This window comes from Rhopalosiphum padi, chromosome 4 (genome assembly GCF_020882245.1).
Source record: "Rhopalosiphum padi isolate XX-2018 chromosome 4, ASM2088224v1, whole genome shotgun sequence".
In the NCBI taxonomy this organism is placed as follows: domain Eukaryota; kingdom Metazoa; phylum Arthropoda; class Insecta; order Hemiptera; family Aphididae; genus Rhopalosiphum; species Rhopalosiphum padi.
In genome coordinates, this window is record NC_083600.1 from 22,636,798 (window position 1) to 22,659,900 (window position 23,103).

Below are 23,103 nucleotides of genomic sequence, written 5' to 3' on the forward strand. Positions count from 1 at the left end.
ATACCATGTTATATCAGCTTACATAATTCAAAATATAATTATATATTTCTGTAAATACTGTAAAACAATAAAAATAAGTTCATGGACCATGAATCATGATATAAATAGATAATATCTTAAAATAAATCAAAAATATAATTGCGTAGGTATATTGTAAAATTCATATTAGTATAATGTAGATAGAAGTTTTAAGTCCCCGCGAGGCAGACAACGAATAACGGTTTTGATTTATAACAAAATAATTAACACCGTTATTCATCATTAATACGTAATTTTGTTCAAATTTAAACTTCTTCAAATATCTATAAAAAGTAATTGTATTTGTATACTTTTAGATTTTTTAATTAAGTATAATATGAAATATACTTATGAAGAATATTATATTATATTTACAATCAAACTAAATTACATTAAATTAAAGATAAATTTTAAATTATAAATGTTTACAACAAAACACTTGTATGTATATTTAATAATTTCATACAAATATAAAAACAAAAATGTCAGATCTTATATATTACATTTTCAAGAATTTTGATCTATTGAATACTTTTTTATTAAAATTCATAAAAGAAAAATTAAAAAAATTGAAAATATCTGATAAATAGCTCAAACAGTATCAAAATATTTTTTAAAATTATATAATTTAAATTAAATAAACATTTGGTGAAAAATTGAAATGATATACGGTTTTCGAGTAACTAAAAGTAATTCCAGTACCTAGGTATTTTATGATTTGTTTTTTCCGATTATCTTTTACTTCTTTAAATAAGTAAAAATTAGATTTGTTTTTCTATCCAAATTCTCATAGATAAAAATCAAAGTATTATTAACAATAAATAATAATAGTATAATTATACTAATGATTGTAAAATCAATTTATTCACAAAATCACTCAGAATCTAAAATTATCATTAATCGAGTTTTTTAATGCTTATGAAATATATTTTACATAATATATAGACTGTATTTAATTAGTGTGCTTAACAATATTTTTAATTAAAACTTGTATCATTATATTTATTTTATATTTACAACATTAAACATTCAAAAAAAAGTTGTATCATTATTTAAAACATAAAACTTAAAAGATACACAGTCAGATGGTATATATGGTTTGTAAACATTATGCAAATACTCGTGTCAACATCAATTATTTAAAACTTAAGAGATGCAAAATAAAGTGCCACTATATTACGAACATTCATTTTTAAAATATTTCGTGTTCTAATACTGGAATTTACTCAACAACGTAAATGAACAGATTTCAGTAACGGCTACTATAAAAGTAAAAATGTAATATTTAACAAAAATATTTTTTTAAGAAAATAATGATAAAATACCTATAACAAACAGAAATAAATATAATTTAATGTTTATATTTCGATAAGTAATTACGTTTTTCGATCAAATTTCTAAATCATCGTTTATAGAGGAAAATGGCAACATCGTAATATATTTTATCACACGCAGTTATTCAAAATTAATATTAAAAATAACTATTAGCCATATATAATCAATAAAATATTTAACCAATTTTATCGATACCCAAAAGCACTATATAACGTGAAAGGTAAAAAAAAACGACGGTCGTTGTCGAAATTTATGTTATCGAAGAACGCACAACCCCAGAAAATAGCACTGAAATTATAGTGAATAGAGCTCACAAGTTCCAGGTGCGTCCAAATTAGATTTGAAAGGTTTTCCGTTCCTTCTTAACAAAAGAGCTCTATCAACGTTTTAAAATGGTTTATCTCATTAGCAACAATAAAATACCGTAACAAACAAACTATCAACTAGGTATATTATTTAATTGAAACGCTTAGAGAAAATAACTAAAAAGAAAAAGAAAAAAAAGTAAATAATATAAATCCACCGGTATAAAATATTGCGATTCCAGGTGCGCGGCCATAGTTACAGAAACAACGGTATACGATATTTTTGTATATATAAAAATATAATAATACGTTTTTTCTTTGCCCATTCGAGGAATACTGCAGCTGCGTGTTGGCTATTGAGCAGAACGGATTTTCTGGCAAACAGCAGTGGTACATAAATTTTGTCCGACGAAAAAGACGAACGTCTTAGACACAAAGTGAGAGAAGGGCGGAAGTTTTAATTTACCATCATCCTATATTCTGTTTGAAAACGCCTAAGTAATGTGAAATCCAATTTCAATGCTCCAACTTATTCGTATGAAAATTTACGACAGGATGTTATTGTTTAGGCGTGTATAATACGTACACGGCACCCCCACATACAGCTAGTGTACATATATAGTTTAACTGTTCAATGAACAACGAGTAATAGCAAACGCGATTAATGTCTAAAATATGTGTTTTTTTCTCAATAATTTATTACATTTTAATAAAATAAAGTTAAATACAAATATAAAATATATAACTATATTAACAGTAATATATATTTAACTGTAAAACTATTTTGAAAAATGCTCATGGAATTTGCAAAACTCGTTTTAAATCCGATTTAAAACTTTTCCGTGCATTGTTTTACTGATATTATGTCGATCAAATCACGTCATAAACTTAAGCTAAACGCAGTTAATATATTAATTAAAACTGACATAATATTATATTGATTATTACAAAGAATAAGTAATTAATTTGTTACTATTTCAATTAACTTAAAGTAGTACGTTCTAGTAATATTTTGAAAATTAAATTAAACAATATATGAAGATTATTTTAGTCGTCCAAGTCAAGAAGAAGAATTGCTATTAAATTAATATAAATTCATAAAAAGGATTTTAAAACAGAAAAATATGATTACCAATGTTCAACTAGAGGAATTTCGATAACAAGACAAGTATATTCAATATTTCAGTGTTGGGAATCTTTGCGTTTGAGAACAATTACTAAATACGTCTAAAGATACGATGGCAATGAAACTTGTGCTAATTTCTGAAGTTTTTGTGAAAATTAATAACGGAACTTTAGAAAATTTATAATTCTATACAATATACACCTATAAATAAATACTAATTTTCAAAATCTTTCAAGAGTATAACAATTTTGTCCAAAAATAATTAAATCAACTTTAATAGATAGCTTTAATTATTAAAGCACATTTTTTTAAACTTGAAGACTGACCTTGTATATTTTTCATTAACAATGCAAGTTTATCAATTCGAAGTTGTCCTTGTATCATCATATCATATTTTGCTGCATGTTTGGTACAATAATATCGTCGTTTTAAATTATACTCTTTTATCACTGCAATCGATTCTTGACAAATCAAACATATTGCCTTTTCATTAACTTGAATAAAATATAGTTATTGGACCATTTTTCTTGAAAAACGCGACTTTCGTCCGAGATTTTACGTTTTTTACTCATCGACATATTATACAAATATTACGAAGAAAATGTATGAAATTGAAACTTTTATACATAAACGAGAATATTATGCTCGTCCCACAGTCGATTACGAACTAACGGGCAACATTCAACATTTATCTCAAGGTAGGTAATTTAATTTATCTTATCGCATTTTTCCGATAGCGATAACTTAACCGTTATAATTTTATCGAAATAGAAAATATACATGCTAAATTTCAAATGAGATTGTGGGCCGCATATTATTATATTATTGTCATAATAATGACAGGGTGGCCGCGGGTTGAAGACCCATGCTTTAATTTACGTATTAATAGAAAAATATCGAAAAATGAACTATAAATAAAGTGGTTGTATAATATTTTTAATCTTGAAATCCATCATATGTTTATGATTTTTTTAATTCATTTAAGTACCATTATTGCAATATTTAATTTTTTTTTAATTATTTATTTTTTTTATCTATCAAGTGATACCTACTCATATATTATATATATTGGTAAAAAAAAAAAAAAAAAGTAACAAACTGTACAGAATAATAACTTCGAGATATTATAAGAGTTCCCTTTTAATACTTAATCAACAACAAAAAAACTGTTCGTTGTTTGTTGATCAAACCTTACACAAACCCCAAATAATAATTGTAAAAAAAAATCAAAACTTGAATACAACGAAAATTCAAAACACTGCAGATACTCTGAATTATTTTTGTCACACAAATAATACAAAATGTATTCGATATAAACTTTACAATACCCCACACGAAATTTGTATTTTTATTTTATACAAAACTATTGTTAATATGTCATACAAATACATAATTAACACCATATTATAATACAATTCTTTCATTACAGTTCAAGCTGTATAAAGTTAATTTATATTTTATGATTAGACGGACATTGTAAAATAAAATATATACCATTGGTAATACATTTATTTTAATTTATGCAACGGTCGAATCTGTTCGTAATGAGTACAGAGAGAGTGTTAAGATCTGAACTAAAAACGTAATAGGATAGAATCTCTCATATATAATATATAGGGTGTCTCACAACATTTGAACCGATTTTGAAGAGATATACGTTTTTATTGGTTAGAGACATTATAAAAACGAATTGAGCACGCTACTTACTGTCTACTGAGTACTGTTATAAAAATAAATTATGATTTTAATTTTGCGTGGACTTATTCCTCTTAACCACCTCCCCTCCCCCCAACCAGCCTAACACGAACGATATATAAACGGCATTTGAATTCCTGCTAAGCACGCACTAACATAACTGCGGTAGCTACTGCTGTTATCTTGTCGCCATAGTGGAACATACCAAAGTGGTAATTCATTATGTCGATTTGAATTTATCGATAGAGTCGTCTATTGACAATCGTATAATCGTACAAGACAAGAATAAAACCACGAAAAACCCACGACGTTTTTTCGATTTGTAAAAAATATATAATATGACCTAAGTCAGTTAATTCTTTATGGAACGTAGTCCTATGTACATATTCGCTTCGGTCTCTCCGCGGTTGATAAAACACGCGTCGTACGCCGACGTACAACTGCCGGCGTTGGCGTACGTTCTCTTAAGTGCTTATATTATTAATAATTGATTACTGATAGCGGCTCGACCACGTGAATTTTGTTGCGCGGCGGGTTTGATCGAGACATGCAAAATCGTTATTGTCCGGATAGTAAAATAATAGAAAAATCAAATCCTCGGGGCTGGTAAGGATATGAAATATTTTCACGGACATATTTTCTTTTCGAAACGATCGCGCAAAGCACTCTGTTCGGTGTACACGCGAGGTAAGACTATAAGGGGCAATGGGCCAACTGAGTTGACAATTATCGGGTTTATTGCGCTTCACGCTGAGTTACTGCTCGCAATTCCCGAGACCCTTCTCCGCCAGCGAAACGTTCCGAAACCGATGCGCCACCACCGCGCGCCGTACCCGTTTTAGTGTTATTCAAATAGCTTTAGCACATACTCGGATTATTATTATACTCCTTCTTATTGCAACAGCATTTCCCGACTGTTCGACTTGCCGACTGCGTATTGTGCGTATTTATATATGCGCATAAAAACCGATGACTGCGCGAAATTAGACACAAATTAATTAACCAATTCGTTGGAACAATTTAATTCAATTGCCGTTATGACATAAACTGATATTCCACTTGTCGATAACCGTCTACACCGTTTGAACATTACAACGCTGTAAAATGAATTCAAAAATAACGTATTTGATAAGAAATATCGATGGCAGTAGAAATGCCCGGGTAACCTATATACCTAAGTTACAATGTGATAATCGCACATTCGCACGAAAATATTCGCTAAACAAATGTTTTGTAAAATTTAATATTAAAGACGATTGGCGTTTTCATAATTATTATACTTTCATTTTATTGACTTGTGTTAAGTTAATTTTAAGTTTTTAGTAACTTTTAAAACTATATAGCTTTTCATTACTCAACTGTACAAAGTTGACAAACTGTATTATAATACATTATGTATATCTTAAAATATTTATCGCTTCAAAAAAGCGAAAAAAATAGAAAAAAAATACTAAAACACTATATCTAACTAAACTTTGTTTCAAAACGAATCAATACTAAACAAAATACTATAATATTATAATACTTAAATGTAGAATATTTTAAAACGATTTCACAAGAATTTATATTTAAAATAAAACTATACAACAAATATTTAATGAAATAGTTATGACCAAAGTCAAAGTAATGATTATTATTCAAAAGAAAGGTAGGTTCAAATATAGCCTTTTTATATGTATATATATTCTCTCCTTGCATAATATTTCCATTCGGATTGGTGGTTTTTATTTAATTTTTTTTCCATAAAACGTCTTTACAACCACGTTAAAGGTCAGTTAAATTACAAATTATGGCTTAAGTCACAGCGATAAATGTTTGTAACATATTAGAATAAATTTATTTTGTTAAAATAATTTACATAGGTACAGTATTATGTCATCCGTTGGGAATGGAGAGACACATAAAAGTTTAGTCCATTATTAATAATGAATGACAGTAGGATGCATAAAATGCTTTTTTCAGTCTTTTCAACATTCGTTGTATGGCATTCATTAAAAATGATTTGCTTTTTTTCCACATATTTAAAGCAAAGAAAACGCATAATATACAACAATCAATGATTCAATACCAATCACTATATACCTACGTCCCACACATTACCTATACTTTGTATAATATATCCAAAATTACCGGTACAAAAAAAAAAGGATCATTTGAAAGCGATATATAATTTAAAATAATATATACATTTGTAAATGTATATTTTGATATTATAATAATGGTTAAAATATAGTATCCTGAGTCATATAACCCAATTTCAATTCAAAATATGTTTTATATGTTACAAAAATATACGATATTTTTAATTATTGAATATACGAGATCCTCGAAACCTATTATTTTTTTATCATGTTTCACATCCTTTAATAATTTATTATTACATTCCAAATACTTTTCAACATACTGCAAAGCACAATAGTACACATTATCACAATGTACTGCAAATAATTAATTTAAGTTGTATAATATTACAATATTCACAACGCATTAACTTAAAATTGTAATTTATTATGTGCAACGTGTATTTTATTGTAAAAGTATACTTTGAACTAATTATAATAAATTAGTTATAAACTAATTTTCAATGCAATAGCAATAACAATATTCTAAACATGTCAAATAAATAAAATCAACAAATGAAAATGAAAATCATAAGTATTTTTCATCACCTAAGCATGATTAGTTACGAAATTAAGGATTGTATAAATATAAAACTACATGTCTACAATAATGCATGTGTAAAAATATTTTTTTTATAAAAAAGTAAATCAATATATTTTGTAATGAACAACTACATCGGCTAAAAAACTAAAAAATCCAGTCTCAAATAAATGAACAAAATGTATTATTGTTATTAAAAAGAGTAAGGATCATATTATAATATATTCTAACACATAACTATTTAATAAAAGTCATTGACTTGTTCAGTGTATAGTTGGCATCCAAAAATAACACAATAAAAATATAAAAACAAGATTTTCCGTGTTAGGCTGGTTAGTGGATATCAACATTATATTTTTTTTCTGTGTTAAATTCTGTGAGTTTAAAACTCGATTTTGCCGCAATGCAATTTTTAGGTCTTGCGGGTTTTTCTTCGCCATGTCAACCTAAGTGGATTATAGTTGAACGAGCGGAAAGGGATCGCAAGAAGGACGGAGCAAAGTGTAGTTTCATGTGTGGAACCGTAATAAGAAATATACGAGGAACGGACGGCCGAGAGTTGGAGGGAGCACTGGTTGGCCCCGTGTCGGTCACATAAATCATTTCCGTCGACTGGCGATTGTCAATTTCGGTGTGAAATATTGCGTGTCCTCGTGTAACGGTTAATAACTCAGAAATTGTCGGTTCAAGTGCACCACCACCAACACTGCCACCACTACCACCAACACCACCAACTCAATACTGCACGGGGAAAACGTCCACTTAAAGTCACATTATTCATGTCTGCGTATTATAAATTGAAAAATAATTACCAGTGCAAGCGCAATTTTTTCTCCCTCGTTTCAACTAGTCATACACAGTTTGTATGTTCACGTTTTATTAACCTAAATCGTTTTTGGTAAACGACTACCAGCATTAATTTCTTGAAAAAAAAAATAGTACAAGTAAGTGTGTTGATTATTAAAACTAATTTTCACTGAATTGATTTTTTTCTGATTACAGGAGTAGTTTGAAATTGTAAGAAAATTTACTGATATATACCTATAATATGATTAAAATTGCAGTATACCGAAGCCATTAGAAAAACAACTCGGTATTTATACAGGTCGCTGTTCATGACATTTATTCTTTAATAATTTAAAAACTTGACAATCAATTTTATTTTTGCATAATCCGTACGATTCGTATCTTAAAACACCTTTTCATTTTTTTTTTGTTTTACCGTTTTTAAAGATGTCATATTATCAGTGCTATACTAAACCGTATACCAAATAACAACGCGCCGAATCGTTATAGACATTACTAGGTACAATTGGTTAATAACTTAATATTTTTTAAATTCTTTGCAATAATATTCTCATCTTGGATTCCCAGTAGAATCGGGCTCAGGTCTTTACCGTGTAATTTTTATAATTCTAATTGTTTGTTATATGTATACAATAATTTTTTGAGTGATTTAACTGCCATACAAATCAATACAACTTCAAAATATGTTTTTAGACCACACTTAACTGTTATATTGTGGAAGAAAACTATTGCACGAGTTTGAATTGAGAAGTTTTCTTTTAAACATTCACTAAAAATGAAAATCGGCTATCAACCATATTATATAGTTTAATAAAACAAACTGTAGAAAATCACACGAGATAAATATAAAATTATAGGATTTGTTTGGGTATTCTATTTTGTTTTTTTTTTTTGTAAATTGTGACAGTACAGTTTAGCAATTACTATACTCGTGTTTATTGCCAAGGACATTAAGATTTGTTGTCGCTTTATTTGTCATCTGTTCGTGACCAGATTCTCAATAATCGAAGTGAAAAGAATTTTCCAATTTAATTTCAAACGTTTCACCCATAACAATTAACACTTAGACCAACAACTTGGTAATTAATGCGTTCAGAATAAATATAGTTTTATCCATTTCAGGTCATATGTCCAATTCCAATATCGTTGCGTATAGTTTATTACCAAACATAATAGTTAAATATTATTTAATATCATTCATATTATTATCTTCATTATTTTATTTCTATATTATAATAAGAATTATTCTTTATGAAATGTGATTTTTTTTTTATCATAATTGTATAAAAGTATAATAATACAATTATAATCAAATAATTAATTTATAAACATTTTTAACTTTTAACTATAAATGGAAAGCAAAATTAATAAATAAATTTGTTTTCAATAATTACGATTTACGATATTATAAAGATATATTATATGAAACTATAATATTAATAATAGCAAAAACATATCGTAATAATTAACTATATAATTAATATAGTAATGTAATAATTTGCAAATAAAAAATTTTAAATAAAAATTAATTTCAACGCGTTGTTTGAAAGAATACCTAGTACATAATATGTTCACTAAGGAGATTTCAATTTTAATATATTTATTAATAAATAATATAGTAGCACATATATAGACATACAATAATATCATTTATAAATAGGTAGGTTTTAGGTAGGTTTTAAGATTATATATTATTATATGTCAATTGAATAAAACACAAAATTAACAAAGTTTTAGTAATATCCTTATGATGATTATTACTTATACGAACCGATAAATACAAACGCGAGTAAGTTAAAAGAAAAAGAAACACTAAAAGAATTGAAAATACGCTGACATGGATTATTATATTATATAAAATATTTTTAGAGGATATGTACAAAATGTTTTGTTGGCCTAAAAACTACTTATGTGGACGACCCATGTTTCAATAAAGAAATATCGTATTCAATTTTGATCAATATGAACAAAGAGACTGTTCCTTATCTACTATATATATTTGACCAAAAGAATTTACAAAATCTTAAAATATTTTTTTTTTTTTTTTTTTTTTTTTTTAAATATTTTACATACCTATCATTTAAAATATTTTAAACAGTTCATTAATTACGATTTCTATGTGAGTATTATACATATTTTTATATTATTTTTACTAACTATAGTTCGATTCTATATTTTCGATATGAACAATTATTGAATTATATAATATTATTATTAATTTATTTTTTTTTTATAATAATATTTAGTTTATTTTATTTTATTACTAGACACATTTTGTAATTGATAATGTTGTTGTTTAAAAAAACATTATCTTGTATGTGATTTTGATTCCTTAATACTGAAGTAAAATTATTATAATACTATTTGTTAATTAATTAAAAATATAAATCCTCGTTATCCGCAATAAAAATATAATAATAAACACAAATATGAATATTATTTTATGGAACAAAACCATTAAAAATCTAGACAAGATACAAAGACTGTTTTTTATTGTGTTTATTACATTTTACAAATTATAAGTTACAATTAAAAATGCATAACAGGTAAAGGTATGATAGAATAATATAGTTACACTCTCAGAATAAGGTAAATGTGTAAAGCATAACAATTATAGTGAAGTGAACCATGTCAAAATAGTAACTATTATATTGTACAGCGGATATTCACTGATACTTTAACGCAGGAGCATTATGTTAAAATTTTAATTAATGAAAAGGCAATTTACATTTTACAGTAACGATTAACGTTCACTTTAATAGCTTATCTCGTATTGTTAGTGAAATGTAAGAATAAAACACTTACTCGGTTTTAAATAAATACTAATAAAAAGGTTAATTTAACTTAATTTAACGAACTATGAAATTTAAACGATACGTTAGTGATACAATTAATGCTCTCACCTTTCGTCGCATACATGGTTGAAAATGTATAACAACAATTATACGCAAAATACGATACTCGTACGAATCATACACACGCGTAGTTCAACTGTAAAGAGAAACTGTGTGATTATGACATTTTAATTTGTAATAATCTTAGTCATATGAAAAAAAACATTAACAAAATCATCTATTCCAAAATTATTCAACAAACGCTTTTTTTATATGAAATTTTGGTTCAAATTATGGAAAAAAAATATATTTTAGTTGCATGACAACTATTTCAGATTTTCAACAAAATGTGTAACTTCCAGCATTGAAACTTATGATTATGACATGAGTATCTTAACACAATTAACTCGTATAAAATAATAATTATTTATACTTTATATTATATTTGTATAACAATATTCAATTCAATTAATATTTAATGTCTTTGATCATAAATCCTTTATAGCATAGTATACATAAGTAAGTTACTAACTCTACTAATTTGTATTATATAAATTCAAAACATTAGTTTTAATTAATGCAATGATAATATTATAATATTGTAATTAAAAAAATTATTTAACATTAAAATTGCGCTTGTTAAATATTTTATTTTAAAATATAATAGATTTTAGTTTTGAACTTAAACAGAGTAATTCATCAAGCATGCTCAGTGCTCACCCCCATTGTTTAGTTAAATAATGAATTTAGTCAAATTCTGATTCGTACAATTTTAAAATATACTTAAAGAACATATTTTCATATTCTTGATATTCTTTGCACTACTTAAAGAGGGTCTAGTAACTATTCAAACTTCTATATTTTTGAAATGAGAACAGCTCCCCTTTAAACTGTAAATAATTCAATGAATATATTTTTATTGTTTTTGTAGTTACCTAAGTTAAGTTAAAATGACGAACTAGTAATTTTTCAGTTATTAAAATATTTATACTAAAGATTGAAGTTTTTAAAAATAATCTTACAAAAATATAAAATAGATATATAATATTGAATCTAGTATATATTACACATAGACCATTTTTAAACATGAAATTATAAATGTTGATGGATTAATATAATATTTATTACTAAAATGTTCACATCACTATAGTATCAATAAATCATTGATCTATTATCCTTATTACATAAAGTTCAATAATCCAAACACTTTTTGTTCAAATGTTGATCTTGGTACGTCAAAATTTTAATAAACTGTGATTTTGAAGAAAAGGAGAGGGAGCACGGTTAATCATTATTCAGTATAAATAATAAAACAACTATATTTCATACGATCTAGACGTATTATTTTAATTTATTATTTTCAATACGCAAATATTAATGTTGTAAGTTGTAACTATATGGGCTTTTACACATTTTGGCAATCACAAACTAATTTATTTGACTTGGAATAATTTCAATTTAATTTTAAATCGTTTACCCTTTGGTTATTAAAATGGTAATGCATTTAAATCGTATTGTCGTTGTTTACAACAGTGATTATAGTTTACCAACTGTATGGCCAGGTGGAATAATCAATTTTTAATTATTTTATACGTATTTAACTATAATAATATAATACACATGGAATCTATTTAAATCCATGACGATTAATAAAAATCCATATTTTAATCATATCTGAAAGATTGAATAATTATACGAATTTTTAGACTTAATTAATAATTTAATATACATACATATTAAAACGAATTCAATGAATATAGTGTCCTACTAATTTTAATTGGCGAGTTAAAAATTTAGGAAGATATTTTCTTACTATAATAAGACTGTTAAACGATAATTTTATAGCCTTTTATATGTGATATAATTAAAAATTAATGTAAGTTAACAAATGATTATAATTGGTTTTTCAGTGTATAAACTTACTAATATCTTATACTTATAGGTATATTACTGTTACATGTAATCGATTATTGTCGTCCTAATTATTGTGTGACATAATATTATACAATTATATTATAATACATATAATATATTATATATTATATAATCTATTATACGATCTCCACTATAAAAGATTTCGCGCTTACCAAACACAACCATATGTGAATCGTGTTTATTTTACTTGAATAATAATTACCAATTAGTGATATTATAATTTCTGAGATGCACACATATTACATATTATTTTGAGTAGGTACATTATGCAAGCTGATGTGCATATATTATTACAACAATATAACACAACAATAAGGAATATTAAATAAATCACGCAGTATAGCTGTTGTTACATATTTTGTAGATTGGATTTTTATAAGAAAAATAACGTACTTTTACATTATCGAAAATTATCTAACGTTTATCTATCTGGATGCTGTCTTTTAAAATCTTAATTATAATACTTAACAGTAAGCGAATAATAATAGGAATCCGTTACTCATTTAATTAGATATTATAATAATAAAATAAAAGGGTTAATAATTCTAATGAAATAAAATAAAACTGTACATATCACAAACCTGCTTTGTTCATTAGGAAGTCCAAATTATATAATATACTTAAATTGACTATTTGGAAGGTTTTAAACAATACATTTTATATTTTGTGATGTATTTAAAAACAAAAAAAAAACAATTTATAAATCTATAAACTATTATTTTATTGCAGCTATTGACGATTTTAATATAGAAAGACCAAAATAGGTACCATAGAATATCAGATACACAGTATTTCTCTATGGTTTTTTTTTTGTTTTCAGTATTTTCAATAATATTCAATTAACTTAAATATTGTTTTATTTAAACAATTTCATGTATGTATAATAAAATTTAATATTTTTAGTTACTAGTTATGTAAAATAAAAGAATAATGATTATATTCATTTGTTATTTTTTTTTTAAACTTCAAATAACTTTTCTATAAACCAAAAACATTTTTTTTTACAAATTATAAACACATAGAAGCATGGGACGTATTCAGGAGGACCACATTATCTTCTAGAAAACAAATACAATTCAAAAACAAGATGTGAATTTAAAATATTTTACTATAAATATTAGGTAGAAACTAAACTCAATAATTTATATTCAAATATTTTTTTTAACAATTACATTATAATATTATAATAGTATATAAGTTACATCTTATTATATTTTCATACTTGAATACTCATTTTTCTAACTAATTACATGTTCATCATGGATTATCGAAAGTCTAGGGACCCTTTAAACAGTTTAAACATCACAACGTAACGTTAAATAAGTGACTTGTATTATACTATTCGACTATATCATTATTTTTACTAACTTAATCTGTTTAAATTCACCTTCAACGTATTTTTATCCTATTTTTAATGTGTCTATAGGGTTCTTGCTGGACTTGCTTTATAGTTTCATTCGGGTGATTTATTTTCATTTACAGTGTATAATAGGGTGACCATACGTCCCGTATTATACGGGATTGTCCCGTTTTTCCACTTTGTGTCCCGTTGTCCCGACAAAAGTTATACGGGACGCATTTTGTCCCGTATTTTCAAGTAGGTCCCGTATTATTCCCGTTTTTCTCTTTATTGTTAATTTATAATTTTATAATTTTTTTTTTTTTTTATTCTACGATATTTTTGTATCACAATATTCAATAAAACATCTAATCTATACTTATCAGAATTATTTTTAGATTCTTGTCTTAACAATAAATTATTATAATTGCTGCGAGTTGAAAATAGAGAACTAATAATGTCACATTATTATCGACACGTTAAACCGACGATTATAAATACTAATGATATAACGATAACGTACAAAATGTTATTAATATTATTATATTGATGTGTGACGTCGTCTACTAAATAAGTACAATTCCATTCACCACAACCAGTTTGTTGTCAAATATAATGTCTATTTTTATTTTATAATATCTATGTAAAATTATAAATATAATTTGTTATTAATATTTATACGTGAGTGTCGAGTTCACGATGACATTCACAGTGTAGTCGTAGTCGTAGTGACGTATTGACGTGTCACGTGTAGTTTATTAAGCTTATTTAAAATTCAGTGTACCATAATACCTAATTTGTTTTTTAAAATGCCCAAAAGACGGTGCGTTTTTACTCCACAATTAAAATTAGAATTTCCTTTTTTACAAGATGCTGACGAAGTAGGAAAAATATTTTGTACCATATGTAAGTCAGTGTTTTCTATAGAACATGGTGGACGTTCAGACATAACACAACATGTTACAAAAGTAAAAAAACATTTACTGGCATTATCAGCTGCATCAAAACACGAAAAGGTAACTTCTTTTTTTTTAAAAAATGATCTGAGTGGGTCCACTGACGAAAGTAGACGTACTGCAGCACAAGAAGGGATATTCGCATTTCATACCGTGATACACAATCACTCATTTCGATCAATGGACTGCACATCATCTCTTTTAAAACAAATGTATAATAAAAAATTTACATGTGCGAGAACTAAGGCTGAATCGATTGTTTTAAATGTGTTAGCTCCTTTCGCCATGCAACAAATTTATAAGGAAATAGAAAATATAAATTTTGCTACAATTATGATAGATACTTCTAACCATAAGAACCTAAAAATCGTACCAATTTTAATACGTTATTTCAAACCAAATTCGGGAATACAAATCAAAGTTTTTGAAGTAACAAATTTAAAAGGAGAAACAGCAAATATTTTATCAACTTATATAATTGAAAGTTTAAAAAAGCATAAGTTGTCAGATAAAATTGTTGCATTTTCTGGAGATAATTGCAATACTAACTTTGGAGGTGTTTTAAGAAAAGGATCAAATAATGTTTTTTCAATTTTAAATAACAATTTAAAAACGAATATTTTTGGAGTAGGTTGCGCTGCTCATATTTTGCACAACGCTATGCAATCAAGTGCTGATGTGTTACCTATTGATGTAGAAATCATAGTTAACAAAATTTTTCAATTTTTTCATATCTATACAGTTCGAGTTGAACATTTGAAAGAGTTTTGTGAATATGCAAATGTTGAATATAAAAATATTCTTGGAAGTGTAAAAACTCGTTGGTTATCCTTATTACCTGCAATAACAAGAATTATTGATATTTACCCGGGCTTAAAATCATACTTCGAGAAACAGGAAAAGTGTCCTACAATATTAAAATCGTTTTTTAACGATCCTATGTCTATAGTGTGGTTTCATTTTTTACAAAGCCAATTAAAGGTTGTCTGTGATACTGTAACTAAAATAGAAGGAGATAAAATATCAGCCTGTGAAGTTGCAGAGGAATTAGAAATTTTAGTTGGAAAAATAAAAAATAGAAAACATCTAAACTTCCTTACAACAAATATTTTATCGCTTTTAAATGATTTAAAAAACAATAATATGTATAATGAAAGCTCATTCAAAAAAAGTACTGATCTATTTTATAATACTTTTTTATCTTACGTAGAAAAATGGGGTTGCCACTTTGACCAGTTGAAAATATTTCATTGGGTCCAACTAATAAACTGTCCTACTTGGGAAAATGTTCAAAAATGTATTAAATTTCTTATGGAAAACAACCGAAATAATTCTAACATAAAATTAGATGAAGATAATTTATTTGATGAATTCAGTCATGTAGAACAAATTTTTAAATCACGAATTCATGAATGGCAAAAAAATTCCGCTAAAGTAGAAGTTAAGTGGTGTGAAATATTTGAATACACTAAAGCTCATAACATTGATACAACTAACATATCAAAAATCGTAGAATATTCTTTGGCAATTCCTGGTACAAATGCTGCAGTAGAACGGATTTTTTCAACCATTAATGTGTTGTGGACAGATGAAAAAAATCGATTTTTGGTTGAAACTATCAAATCAATTATAATCGTAAAAACACACTTTAAAAACTTATCTTGTAATGAGTTTTATAATATTCTATTAAAAGAAACTAGGTTACTTGATGAAATCGGTTCAGCACAAAAGTATACAAAAACATCAAAAGAAGAAATTTACATGCCATCGTCATCAAAATAATTTTTTTTTGGACTTTTGTGTACATATTATACTTATTAATATTTTATTTGTATTTAAAAACTATTATACAACATACATTTAATTTGTTTTTTTTATATTAATATATTTAGTTAAAATTAGAATTTCCTTTTTTTTTTTTTTTTAGTTAAGTAACTAAAGTGTCCCGTATTTTTATTTTATTTTTATGGTCACCCTAGTGTATAATCCATTGTTTTTTAACGTATAATAATATGCTATAGGATTTATATCTCCATAAGGTAAAATCGTCAAACATTTTTATAAAGATTTTTTGGATTAAAATGTCACTATTTAATTTAGTAAAAACATTTTGATAATTCATAAATTATATAATATTTTGAATTTTTGAATTTAAACTCGATTTTTAATGATATAGAAAAAAAACTAGTAATTTGAAACATTTTATTCAACTATACAACGTATAAAAAAAAGAGCCGTGAAAGATTTATAAACGGAAAATTTCGCAAATTAAATTTCAGGTATACAATGCTTTGAAACCTCAACTAAATCAATTTAATATTATTGAAAACTATAATAAAGTTTTAATTTAAAATTAATATCAAATAAATTATCGTTGGAAATAATATATCTTCATCAATTTTTTTTTTTTTTTTTAAGAGCATTTTATGGTATTCTTAAAAATCATATGTCTACTACTACTAATTATCATTAATTTAAATTAAATCCTACTTGAAAATTCTTACATAAAAATATAAAATGTTTATTAGATTTTAATAAAATCAACTATCAAAAAGACAAAAAATGATCTAGTTTCCATAGTATGAAGTACTTTTTCTAAATAACTTTGCTGAATGAAAATAAAGTTTTTCTACTGTAACTTATAATAAGATGCATTTTTATAAAATTAAAAGTTTATCATAATACCTATTGTATGCGTAACTCTAAAGGAACACCCACTTCAAGTTAACATATAGAAAGACTTTTCCCTTGTCATTCAAGATCGTTCTACTGTCACTAGCTTTTTGTCGACCTTTTATTTTTAAAAAGTGGTTAAATTCTGAGCAATTTGTTAATTAATACCATTAATAGATAGCATCCAATGAATGGCAAAAATTATACATTATAATTAATGCAAATGTTATACGATAGGTAGTTAACATTGTTAACTTAACAATAATTGTCTTAATTTAATATAACTATAACATATATGATATAAAACCGCTAGTTAAAGCGAACCTTACTCAAAAACATAGTAATCATACAGTGACACCACATAAATATATAATATTCATATGATAATATTAGGAACATAACAATAATTAACTATAGATGATAATAATGTATGACGTTTTTAATAAATAAATTATAATATATGACATATAATATTACAAGTTGCTTACCTACAAGTAAAAATAAATTTGTGGACGACTTTAGTAAGACGGAATTAATAAAAATAGAAAGAGATTTCACTCAAGAAAGTATAATGTGAGTACCAATTTAAAACATCACATAATAATATTATTCTCATAAATAGTAAAATAAAAAATATGCAAAATGCATAACAATTTGATTAAAATTTACAATATTTATTCAGAATCGATTTTTGGACATTACTCTGCCAGTCCGATATTTTATAAATGTTAACAAATAATGGATATTAATCATCATTTATCGCCAATAAAATTTATAATATTCACAGATGGTGGTAACTTAGCTAAGTAATTTAGTCACATTAAGGTTTGTAACTACCCATTATGTTAGGGTCCATCTATGTGCATGGAAAAATCTGAAGAAAACCGTTCATCCATTACAGCCCAAACGTCAACCTAACAATAAACGACCAATGCGGGTTTATAGTATAAACAACGACGTGACATTTTTTCGAATATTAGACCGCCGCAAAGATCATGATTCGCGGAACGATGTTTATTGCATAAAACCATAATATTAGGTATAAGAAAAAACGGGCTACTAGGTAACTGCCTCACTGCACAAAAGATGTCGAGTATACCTCGCTATTGAGTAGGTCACTGTAATGGATGTGTTAAATTTGAATTCAACGATAAATCATTGCATGCGAAAAACGATGCTGATTGAAGACGGTCTGTCAGCCTATATAATATATGTATATATATTAATATATTACTAAGTATATTTTATGATATATTCATATTGCTATCATATAAATTTATTTTAATATTAGTAGTATGATAAGTTTAATTAATTTTTTCCGAAAAAATCGCGTTTATTATATTATTATAATTACTATAAATAGTAAACATTTATACTATCATATTATTGTTTTTAACTTTTGAGGCCTTACCGTATAGAATTCTGTGAATAGATTTTGTGCACAAATAGGCAATAGTTTAAAGCACATTTGATACTTTAAAAATATGATTTTGTGCAGTACAAAGTTTTTGGTCCACGAGAATAATACTTTTGAAATGTAACTACAAATCAACTAAAATCGCAATTCTCGTACAACTTATTTGTATAAATATCATTTTTGAATTGCTATAGCCTATAAGAGGAATTATATTTCATACACATATTTAATTTTCAAGCTTTGAGTAAAACTTACATCTTTTAATCGACATTTATAGATAATAAAATGAAAATCTTAAATATCCATAAATAGATGAGGAAAGCCAAAATATATTTTAAATTAAACTATGTATAAAAAATACTAATATAAACTTTTGGTAAAAATGTCAAGTATCCGTCGATTTTGTCAAAAACCGGATTAGCATAAAAATTCCAGGTTCTTCTTATTTTGTTTTCCCTCGATTATTAAGAAAATAACTGGGAATTTTTTACTTTTGATCCCTTAAAGCATAAACTAGATTCACTTTTCTACCAGAAAATACATTGAAGTTGAAGATTGAAGCATTTTTACTGATCCAAAAGGTTAGATAAAAATAAAACACACATTGTAAAATCAATACTTTCGTCGTTCCGCTCAGAATCTAGAACGGCAAATATGTGCTAATATAATATAATATATACTTCGATTACCCACATGGGTTCAAGATGTAACAGTATATTTTATTTTAATTGAATAGAACCAAATCTAAAAAACAAAAAAAAAATGGCCACAATTTTAGACGGATATTTACGACTGCAAATATAAGACACAATACGATCGGGCTGCGTTTATAATATTATGTTGATATTATTAAACCGCTGCACAGGTTCGTCTTTCCTCACACACAAATACGCATTAATATTATAATGATTCAACTACTGTGATATAAAGACTAACGACAATTGCAGGGGCATACGCGATAACGCTGCTAACGACCATGGCGACTGTGCACGCAATAATGATATTAACGATGTTTAGCACCTCCGCGATGGTCCAAACGTCGACGGCCGCAGGTGCGAAATGCTCGGGGCCGACATTTTACCGCTGCCACTCTCACTTGATTCGCTCCACGATTTCCCAACCATAATAATCGTGACGAGAAACTGACCTGATAATTAGACCTTTGGACCCTCATTCATAACCGAGCTCTATCCTCCTAACTTAGGTCACCTGCAAGCTGGCCACCATCGAATCAAGTTACACCGCGGACTCGTAGCTCTGATTATTCGTTATCCGGCGCTGCCATCAACTCTCTTTCGATAGTTTTGAAGAAAATATATCATAATATTATTGATCCGGTCGTGTTGTTGAAGTGTTTGAATTTATTTTTTATTAATTTTTATGTTTTTTTTTTTTTTTATCATGATTTACTGCAACTCGATTAAAAATTCGAATTTGCATTCAAAAATCCAAGGGAAATTCTTATCATGGAAATAGGAATAACACCGATTACCATTATAATTAATAATAGTATAATAAACTATAAAGTCCAATACGCTAAAATATCGTTTTGTGAAAATTGTCGTTTACGTGTATGTATCAATTTTTCCTATCCTGCCTGTGCCCCGTTACATACTCAATATCATCCATTTTTACAATATTTTGTTGCCATTTTTATTATCACCTCCCCCTTCACTTCTCCAAAGGCATACATATTCTTATTACCACCGATATTGCATTTATTCTGCCTGACAGTATTTGCGATTTTTTGAACGATTTGGAATACACGTCAAACTTCATAAAGTAATTGTGCATGTAAAAAATTGCTCTCTGTCGTGTGAACTATCGCGTAAAACATAACAAACTGAATTGCAAGTTTTCACCAGAACTAATGTAAAAAATAAAAAAATATATACTGAAAAATAAACGACAAAAGTTTCACACAATCAAAACACTAACATATAACAATAAAACCCGTGACTAAACTTTGTTCAACAAATAAATAAAAATAATAAAACTATTCTATTAATTATTTACACATTTCATTTTAATTGAGGTAAGAAAATTAAATAAATATAACCAATAATATTCTTATAACTTTTAACTAAATATTAACTGATACACAATTTTATTTAAAAAAAAATAATTTAAACTGCATTTTATGATACTTTGATATTTTGACAAAATTATTCATCCATACTCGATGCATATATGGAACACAGTTTTTCTTAGCCATTAAAATGATTCATAATATGCATTATATTCTATAAATTTGTCACATTTATACTTTGTTCACCTCAGCTACATTTTTAAATTTTAAAATGACGTTTTGAAAAATGAACGATCCCTAACTCCCCATTACTCGAGTAACTATTATACGTTCATAACCAAAAGTTATGAATATTACTCGGAATTCTTGCGAATATGATAGCAAACATATTATAACAATGAACGTACATATTATCGATTTTAAATGTATATACTTTTGTTTAAAAATTATATTTTGAAATAAAATCCTCAAAACAAGTGCCTTTATCAATTTTTATTTTTTATAAATATCGGTATTTTAATTCCACGATCTTCATTACTAAATACTATGTAAATAATTTCATTATACAATTATAGGAAAAATTAGAGTTCCAACAACTATTAGAAATTAAAAATGAAATATGCAGTATGTGAATAGCGAAAGTATGAAATAGTATTTTTTAAATATCATAAATAACCTATAAACATAATATTCAGTAAATAATACTATAATATATTATTTTATCAATGAGTTTTTTAAAGTTCACTATTGTAAATTATAAAAACGTGCTTTAAAGATGCAACCATTTTTCATCAAAATTACAATATTATAGTTCAACAACAGTTAAATAATTATTTATTGTGACGATTTAAACGTACGATTTGATGACGTATGATATAATTGAGTACCTACAAAACTGCAGACTTCAATAATAAATACGTAAAACGAACTTATACTATATAGTTTGATAATTGTCTATGTTTAAGAACTTTATAAAAACGTAAAAATGATACGCACGTCATATCGATTCATAAGAGAATTTAGTGTCTCATGAATGTGCATCGTATTTAAAAATGCTTTATGAAGTAATATAAAGCGTCTAATGAACAAATAAATAATTCAAGAGATGAAAAAAATGAACAATAACACAGAGCGATCTTCATAATATCATTGTTATTGTACTTCTGTGTGTACCTACGTTACATGTTGGTACGCATATTATACACCAGTAGGTACTCGCAATGACGTAACTCATTTTCCGGATGTACAAGACGTCATTTGTTTTTCATAGCGTTTCCGTTCGTCGTCGTTAATTTTTATACTTCACGAATTTTTGACCATTATTTATTTCGTTTCGAGATCCAAACGTCTGTACCGCTCGCCGTTAAAATAATTACGATTTACAGCTGCCCCGCAAACGGTAAACGTAACCGGAGTATTCCGTACAGCCTTCCGTTAGGTAGAGATGAACACCGCGCAGGATAAGTTTTGCAAAAGTGCTGAACCAAACACACACAAAAGATTGTATGATTTGGTTTACAATTGTGTGAAAAGTGGAACGCGGCAAGCAGAGGTGTAGAGTGTGCTTTGAGAGGGAAGGGGAAGAGGTATACATCGCGCGAGAAAAATTCGTGCAAAAACAAGTAGACGAAAATAAAAAAATAAAAAATAAAAAAATGAGAGAAAAAATGCACACTGCTGCGTGAAGATCGTTTTGAACCCCTGCACTGGCCCGTAAACTCGTAATGTACAAAGAGGCAAGTCGTAGACAGGGACAGCGTTGTGGCGGAGGGTTGAAGGGTAGCTCCACGAGGATGCATTAAAATAAGAAAAAGATCCACCCTTTGGCGGCGGCCACTGCTGCCGGTATTTATTTACGGGCGGACTTAATTTTGTGTCAATATATAAAATAAAAATAAAAATACTGTGAGAGAGTGAGATAATGTGAGAGAGAATGAGTTATGCGGAGAGAGAGAGAGAGAGAGCAAGTGGCA

The 23,103-nt window shown here is 26.7% G+C and overlaps 1 protein-coding gene across 1 annotated transcript; it reads left to right on the forward strand.

Annotated features, from left to right (window-relative positions):
• Positions 1 to 14,125: 14,125 nt before the first annotated feature.
• Positions 14,126 to 16,979, forward strand: LOC132930885 (uncharacterized). Its single transcript, XM_060996982.1, has one exon. It carries the CDS (start codon positions 14,865 to 14,867, stop codon positions 16,791 to 16,793), a length of 1,929 nt encoding a protein of 642 aa, XP_060852965.1. The 5' UTR covers positions 14,126 to 14,864; the 3' UTR covers positions 16,794 to 16,979.
• Positions 16,980 to 23,103: the final 6,124 nt, after the last annotated feature.